Genomic DNA, 9,036 nt, shown 5'->3' on the forward strand with positions numbered 1-9,036 from the left:
AAATTCCTCAAATGGTAGAGCATCGGTAAGGTTGCTACTCCATGTGATCGAAAGATCACAGGTTCAAATATGAAAAACAATCTCCTTACAAAGATGTAACGGCAATGGTATGTACAATCGATTCTCATTTTCGCAAGTTTGGATCTTCGAGCATTCGGATTTGCCCTTTAAATTCCTCAAATAATAAAATATGATATCAAAATGACTATTGTAATTTGTGTCACAAGAAAATCAACTTATACTACTAACACAGCAAGTATTTTGTTAAATTTGTAACAAGTCTTCCACATGTTCTCTAAATAGTACCAAAAAAGAAATTGCGCCATCACAACAAAACTGCTTTGTTGATATAATCATCAACTATAAAATAGTTTCAACCTAAATTTCGACGTGGGTACAATTGGTGTCACTCAAGTTACAACTACCTATACACAGATAAATGTGTTGGCAATGACAGCAAAATTCACCTCAACAAAACTTCGTAGAAGATATGTTCTAGCATCTCATTTTCTAAGAGATCAAATTCTCCTGAAATTGTATTCTTCAAAAAAATTAAACTATGAGCATTATAATGATGGACGTTTGGCAATTGAGTATGCTACTAACTTGGAGATAGAAGAATCTTCAGCATCTCGTATGTCATGAAGACAATGCCCACACTAGGAACAACCTTGTAGTACTCGGGCAGAATGCCTCTATACAAACCACGTACCCCTTCATTCTGAATTATACGCCCAAATGTCCCAAACAAGCCAGTGTTATAGACACGAGCTCGACCACCGACACCCTCTAACTGCATCCTGCGCCTTACAAGATCCAAAGGAAATGTTGCTGCATGTTGCAGTAGACATTAAACACAAAAAGTTAGGTAATGAATCATGATCAATATGAAATATTATCTTATCTACTAGTGTATATTCTTTCAGCGAAAACAAGTTCTTACACTATCTAACCAATGTCATTTTATGGGTATTAATACATTCAAAAAAGGTCAGCTTACACCAGAAGGCACACCACATCATGTCACTAAGGGTGTGTTTGGTACAAGTATTTCAAAAGGATTACTGGTAAACCTTCTTTGGTAAACCCAATTACCATGTTTGGTAGAAGGAACAAAAATCAGTTCCCGGATATCCAAGGATTACCGGTAATTTGATTTATAAAGAAAAATCACTATTTAGATTACCAAAAATAATATGGTAATTCAGAATACCAAGTAAAGGGAGAGCACAACAATAATTTTTGAGACAAAAATACCCCAACACACATAAAAACCTAGACCCAATCTATCAATTACAAAAGTAAAAATAGTTTGAAGTTATTTTTGTAAAATAACCTCATATTCCAAGTCATATTTCGTTCTAAACCAAACATGGAATCAGTAATCTTTATCCAATATTTCCGGTAATATTTTGGCAAACCAAACACATTTTTCGTAAGATTCCAAGTAAACTCAATTTCTATTGTATTCCCATTAATCGTGATTTCCGGATACCAAAAAATTTCTCTTGTACCAAACACACCCTAAGAATAGAACTTCCAAAAGCAACTTTCCCACCCAGGAAAATAATTTATACCAACAAACTATAGTGCGCAAAAAAAATAAAAAAATATTCAGGCATATATTATAATTTGTTAACATGGTTTGCCAGGCACTAAAGACAGGTAACTGAACTGCTGTGTAGTCAAACTTGCAAAATGGTTACAGCCCAATCCTATGATTCTGGCTGGGAAAACAAATGTACCTGCACTTCCAAGTATGTCAAGATTGATGGGTGTTTCAATTATGATCATACGGACTAGTGTTTTGGCTATTGAGATGGGTATTGTTCACAAGATTGTGGCTATATTACTATAGCAAAATTTTGATTATGTAACCTACAGTATGTTTTGGCCGCATTACCTTCCAGCTAGGATTTAAGGGGGCATGATTATATTGAATCACGGTTAATGTCAATAAGTTCTTTTAGAAACGGAAACTATACCTCTAAAGGCAGAGTTTCAGATCTGTTATACCCATCCTCTTCCACCCGATATTTCTTGAGTGCTATAGTTTTATCGTAGGACTTTAATCCGACATCAGGGAGGAAGAAAAACAAACTTGCAAATTGCAACATGCAATCCTTAAGCATTGGTTTGTGAGAAAAGGGGTTAATAATTTTAGTATAGATTTACAGTTTGTACATTGTACAGAAATTAAGAAAAAAGAATTGAACAAACATTTTTTTTTTTTTGAAAAGAACATTTTTTTTTTTTAACCACCTTCTTAAACACTGCAAGCAGCCAAACTTTCTTTGGGAAGGAAGGTGCATGCATGGAAATGGGATTATAATTAACGTAAGCAGCAAGTTGCAAATAATTAAACTGATCCCTTAGAAAGGAAAGCAAGGCAACCAAATCAACATGCTGCAAAAACAGTTCTTCCCAGCTTCACATTCCACGACAGTTTTTTTTTCCCTTAAATGTATAAAAATATAGAACCAACTAATATAATAGCTGCAAAATCAAAGCAGGAAGGAAATATGTAGCATTTTAACTAAAATCTTAAAAAAAATGCATTCTCAATCCTTGAAGAAGGGAAGAGAAACAGTAGCAAGACAACCAAATGGACATTCAGATAAATGACTATGAATTTCCAAGCATCACAATTATAATCGTATCTTATCACATACAACAAAAGTAACTAAATGAGCATCAAATATAAATACATGTAATATCATAGCAGGCACAGGAAGCAGAATATTCTATCTAAAAACTTGAGAAATTCATACTCAGATTAGAGATAACCACTATCAACAAGCACTCACCTGTTGATGATGCAATTCCTGAAAGACTGCCACAGGCAAGACTAACCATGGCAGTAGGATCATCAGGCCTATATTCAAAAGAAACAGAAAATTAATATTTACAAAATCATATGCACAGACCATAAGATATCTTCAGCACAAATACTCCTAATTCCCTGCAATTTTAGAAATTCACCTTTTTGACTGCCATGAAGAACGTAATGATTCATAAACTGAAAAACTTATAGCTATACTGGGCCCAACGCCCTGCATCACACAAAATAATTAGTTATGTCAATTATAAAAATATAGCACGATCAACATAAAGAAGCCAACAAGTGAAAATGCATCATGAGCATACCAACAATGTCGCTCCAAGTCCCTTATACAGACCCAAGAAACCTTCTTCTCTACAGATGGTACTGAAAGCATGTGAGATACCCCTGTAGTATATGGTACTTCTCTGCGAAGGAATATAATATAAGAGTCTCAACACTCTAGGTAAAAGAGACTATCAGCACTCAAGGTAAGAGAGTTAACAGAAAATCATGATGAATGGGATCCGATTCAATCAAACAATAGAGATCATGCAAAATATATCTAAGTCATTCATGGAAACAACTCAGGGCTTGAAAAGAGTCTCCAACAATTCTCAACTCACAAAAATTGCTAATTACCTGTGCCGCAAGTCGTGTTCTCACAAGATCCAAAGGATATGTGGCAGAAGCAGCTGTTATACCTGCCAAACCACCACCCACAAAGTGCACAAAGAGGTCTGCAGTTGCATTACCTCTAGAATTCTCCCCCACCAGTGAATGTAACAGCTGCAACACAATAAAGAGAAGATGAAATTAATTTAAGCTATAAGAATACATGCCACAACTTCTGAACCACTTACATTATAGAAAGAACATCAGATATTACATTCTTATAGCGTTCAAAGGCATAGAAGCTGACGGCAGAATATGGGAGACGGTGAGCAATAGTCACCAAATTGCCTTTCCAAAATGCTCTAAATCCTTCTTCTTTCACAATACGTGAAGCCTCAAACCAAATGCTTGGCTTGCTCAATGTTGCCACATCAGAATGCATTCCTTGCACCTGTTAAAGTCAAGAGACATAGAACAGTCCGATACAGACCAGTTAAAAGAAATGCATTTTATTTTAATCAAGAAGAGAAACGATGGATATATACAATATCAATCAACTTACATTTTGAAATCATATGTAATTAAAGAAAATTACAGAATCTAGATCTTTGCAATAATGACTACCAGTGGCACTCACATAACTAATATATTAAGACTGTTAGATATTGTTAAGAACCTTGAGGTCACCACCCCAAAAGCTAGCTCAAAGGATGGGAGAGCCCAAAGTCTTATAAACTCCACATTAATTGCTCATACAACCAATGTGGGACTATATAACTCAACACGCCCCCTCACACGAGAGCCCATTGGACTTGAAGAGTGGATGATGCAACAGGCCCAGCCTACCTGTGCTAAGAAATTTCACAAGAGAAAGTAGGGAGCGGCGAGGCTATAATACCATGTAAAGAACCTTGGGATACACAACCCCAAAAGCTAGCTCAAAGGGTGGGAGTGCCCAAGATCTTATAAACTCCACCTTAGTTGCTCATACAACCAATGTGGGACTATATATCCCAAGGTTTTTTACATGGTATCAGAGCGTTCAAAACCTCGCCGCCCCCCACTTTCTCTTGTGGAGTTTCTTAGCACAGGTAGACTGGGCCTGTTGCATCATCCACTCTTCAAGCCCAATGGGCTCTTGTGTGAGGGGGCGTGTTGAGATGTATAGTCCCACATTGGTTGAATATCCCAAGGTTCTTTACATGGTATCAGAGCCTCGTGTCCCGGGTTCGATCCTCGTCTTGGAGTTTATAAGGCCTTGAGCACTCCCACCCTTTGAGCTAGCTTTTGGGGTGGTGTATCCCAAGGTTCTTTACATGTAAAGAACCTTGGGTTACACCATCTCAAAAGCTAGCTCAAAGGGTGAGAGTGCTCAAGGCCTTATAAAGGCAACATTAGTTGCCCACACAATCAATATGGGACTATAGGCGAGGCTCTGATACCATGTAAAGAACCTTGGGATACACCACCCCAAAAGCTAGCTCAAAGGGTGGGAGTGCCCAAGGCCTTATAAACCTCACATTAGTTGCCCATACAACCAATGTGGGACTATATTTCTCAACACACCCCCTCACACGAGAGCCCACTGGGCTTGAAGGGTGGACAACATACAAGCCCACCTACATGTGGAAATTCCACTACAAAAAAAGTGGGAGGCGGTGAAATTTCGAACGCTCTGATACCATGTTAAGAACCTTGAGGTCACCACCCCAAAAGCTAGCTCAAAGGGTGGGAGTGTCCATGGCCTTATAAACTCCACATTAGTTGCTCATACAACCAATGTGGGACTATATATCTCAACAATGTAAAGAACCTTGGGATACACCACCCCAAAAGCTAGCTCAAAAGGTGGGAGTGCCCAAGGCCTTATAAACCTCACATTAGTTGCCCATACAACCAATGTAGGACTATATTTCTCAACACGCTCCCTCACACGAGAGCCCACTGGGCTTGAAGGGTGGACAACATACAAGCCCACCTACATGTGGAAATTCTACTACAAAGAAAGTGGGAGGCGGTGAGATTTCGAACGCTCTGATACCATGTAAAGAACCTTGAAGTCATCACCCAAAAAAGCTAGCTCAAAGGGTGGGAGTGTCCAAGGCCTTATAAACTCCACATTAGTTGCTCATACAACCAATGTGGGACTATATATCTCAACAATGTAAAGAACCTTGGGATACACCACCCCAAAAGCTACCTCAAAGGGTGGGAGTGCCCAAGGCCTTATAAACCTCGCATTAGTTGCCCATACAACCAATGTGGGACTATATTTCTCAACACGCCCCCTCACACGAGAGCCCACTGGGCTTGAAGGGTGGACAACATACAAGCCATCTACATGTGGAAATTCTACTACAAAGAAAGTGGGAGGCGGTGAGATTTCTAACGCTCTGATACCATGTAAAGAACCTTGGGATACACCACCCCAAAAGCTAGCTCAAAGGGTGGGAAAGCCCAAGGCCTTATAAACCTCACATTAGTTGCCCATACAACCAATGTGGGACTATATTCTCAACAGATATAAATAGGATCAATGGTCAATAATATATATATATATATATATATATATACACTTCTTTTACCGCATAAAAAAAAATTCTGTCATACTTACATAAAAGTGAATGGGTCCCACAAAAAGAGAAGAGCGAGAAAAGATTAGGGGAACTCACTCACTTTTACGTGTGTGGTAGAAAAAACTTTTTCAGCAGAAACATTTTTTTCATATATATATATATATGTATAGCTGAATTGAAGTTTCACACTTGCAACCCACACCTCATACACAGAGCTTATATATAAACTGGCAGAGCCATTAATTGGAGCTATCATTAGCTCGGCTTTTGTTGCCTCAAGAAAAATGCATTCAAAACCAATATTGGCTCCAAAAGGACCAAAACAACTAAACACCCAGGTACAAGGTTCATTACACCAAACCAACTAAACCAGAGACCAAAACCAACTACCTCAAAAACCACATTCCTATCACTCATCCTAGTCAAACGAAAATCCAAAAACAAAAAAAATAAATCAAATCAAATCAAATAATAATAATAATAATAATAATAATAATGGGTTCGTTTTTCCTACAGAGTCAATGTAGATAACTTATCTACATTGAGCCCAAAACGACGACGGGCAGAAATCAAGGTATTTTTGTAATTATAATTTATTTCAAGGTTATAATAGTATTTTTATTATACTTTTTAATTTTTCAACTCAAAACGACGTCGTTTTGAGAGCGAATGTAAATAATTTATCTACGTTCACTTTAGAAACGTTAAAGTTAAAGCCAATAATAATTTAAAAAAAGAAACAACTAAACCCAGAAACCAAAATCCATCAGTCCAATTCAGCCGAAATTCAGAAACCTCATTCCCCACATCACATACCAAATAAACAATAATTCAAACAAATTCAAAACAAAAATAAAAATAATTAAAAAAAAATAAAGAACCTGAAAAAGAATAGTGAGGCGCGCAAGGGGTGCGGTGCAAGTCTTGCTAAAAGCACCGGCGATGCCACCAGCGAGAAGCTGATGCACTGTTCCAAGCTGGTGCTGGTGCTGGCTGTTTTGCGACAATAATTTGGTGGTGGTGGTGGTGGCGGCGCCGCCGCCATCAACGGTGGCCCCTTGGGCGGTGTTAAGGGCTCTCTGTCCCCCTTCGACAACCATCCCCACACGAGCTTCCATATTTTACGGAACCCAGAAACTCGAAATCAAATATCACTGTGTATCTTCTTCTCGCAGAGTTGGCTGTGCTTAGAATTTATACGATGTTACATCGAAACTGCGGTGGGAAGGGTTTGAATTGTATATGGAAGAAGAAGAAGAATTTGTAATAAAGGTAGAAGCTTCCGATTTTGAAGGGTGCAAAGAAAACCCCTCTCCCTCTAACCTCTAATTGGTTTTTGGAACAATTAGGGTTTTTTGGTGGTTTAGTGTGTTAGGCATGTCGTTTTCGAGAATTGTGAGGCTTGTTGTGTTTTTTCAGTCTACGTTAATAATTTTCTACCTTAATAATTTGAGTAAATACCATTTTTAGTTCTAAGTAAATTTTACAATGTCCGTTTTAGTTCCTAGCAAATAAAAAGGCCCATTATGATTCCTAGAAAATTCAAAATGGACTCATTTAGTTGAAATCGTGGTCCCTAACAAATTCAAAAAAGACTTATATTAGTCCTTAAAAGGACTAAAATGAGTTCATTTTAAATTTTGTAGGGACCACGATGGGCCTTTTTATTTGCTAAGGACTAAAACAGGTATCGTAAAATTTGTTGAGGACCAAAAAGGGTATTTACTCTAATAATTTTGCAACGGTTATATTTATCATATTTTTCAGCCTATTTGAATCTTTTCTTTCTTTTTTTTAACCAGAAGCTACTTATAAATTAAGGAAGGTGTATTGAATTAGAATTTTAAAAGACTCTTTTTGAGCTAAAAAAATCTTATATATTTTAAAAGACTATTTAGAATTGGAAAAACTTTAAAAAAAAAATTTAAAAGACTTTTTTTACAATCAAGATTTCATAAGATTGAATTTTAAAAGAATTTATAAGATTTGAAAGGACGATATGGATTTATAAGATTTTAGAAAATCATATGTATTTTTAACAAATATTCAAAATTACATGAGTCAATAAAAAAGGGAAAGGTTATACTTACAACTTATTTTTGTTTACAACAGTTTACAATCATATCTTAACAATTGATTTTTGTCAATCAACGATTATCATTCATTGCAAATTAAATATTAATTAATGAGTTTGATTGACGAAAATAATAACCGATGATTGATGGAAATCAACGGTTAAGATATGGTTGTAAACAAAAATAGGTTGTAACTATAATATTCCCCATAAAAAAATAACAAAGAAATGCAATGTAATTAATAAAAAAAAGTAAAACCTAATATAATTTTCTCAATCAGTAAAACATAATATAATTTTTAACAAACATTCAAAATTACTAAATAACAGCTTTTCACATATCTAATGGGTTGAAAATTATATTTTTCATTTGGTATCAAAGCTATGCATATATGATTATAAGATCCAATTTTTTTTAATTTTAAAAATAATTCTGAATTTCCATATAGAACCAAAAGTTCATGATGAAATTTCGTTTGAAATTTTTTGCAATAGATCTTGAAAATCTTCGGGTTTTTGTTTTACGTGATGAGAGTTTTCTAACCATATATCATATGCATATTTTCATTGAATATTCTAAGAAAATTTTGAATCTGAAATTTTGGGTTTAATTATACAAAAGTTTAGAAAAAAATTTCAATCGATACATTGAAATCGCAAATTGCTTTGGGGCTTTTGAGAAACAAGCTTTTAGTTATCTATTGACACAAAAATTATTTGAAATCATTTTCTATAATGAAGGAATTTCGTTCATGAATGTATTGTTACAAAATATAGGGTTCATATTATGAAAGTTTCAATCTCTCTTTAAATTGATATTGTTTCATTGATGTAAAACGAAAATTGGTTTGAGGGTTTTAGTTTCTCTGTTATTGTTTCACTATTTTATGTTGTTTTTAATACAAAAATCACACATTTTTGTGCCAAGAAAAACCGCGACCCACAGCATG

The 9,036-nt window shown here is 35.8% G+C and overlaps 1 protein-coding gene across 1 annotated transcript; it reads right to left on the reverse strand.

Moving 5' to 3' along the window:
* Positions 1 to 269: 269 nt before the first annotated feature.
* On the reverse strand, positions 270 to 7,340 carry LOC133298439 (uncharacterized). The gene is made up of 7 exons (XM_061497730.1): positions 6,894 to 7,340; positions 3,711 to 3,887; positions 3,464 to 3,610; positions 3,148 to 3,249; positions 2,983 to 3,053; positions 2,808 to 2,875; positions 270 to 831 (listed from the first exon to the last, which is right to left on the reverse strand). Exons 1-7 carry the CDS (start codon positions 7,128 to 7,130, stop codon positions 602 to 604), a joined length of 1,032 nt encoding a protein of 343 aa, XP_061353714.1. The 5' UTR covers positions 7,131 to 7,340; the 3' UTR covers positions 270 to 601.
* Between the last annotated feature and the right edge of the window lie 1,696 nt (positions 7,341 to 9,036).

This window comes from Gastrolobium bilobum, unplaced genomic scaffold, assembly GCF_033153095.1.
Source record: "Gastrolobium bilobum isolate Gb01-03AN ecotype WA unplaced genomic scaffold, APGP_CSIRO_Gbil_v1 utg19336, whole genome shotgun sequence".
Taxonomy (NCBI): domain Eukaryota; kingdom Viridiplantae; phylum Streptophyta; class Magnoliopsida; order Fabales; family Fabaceae; genus Gastrolobium; species Gastrolobium bilobum.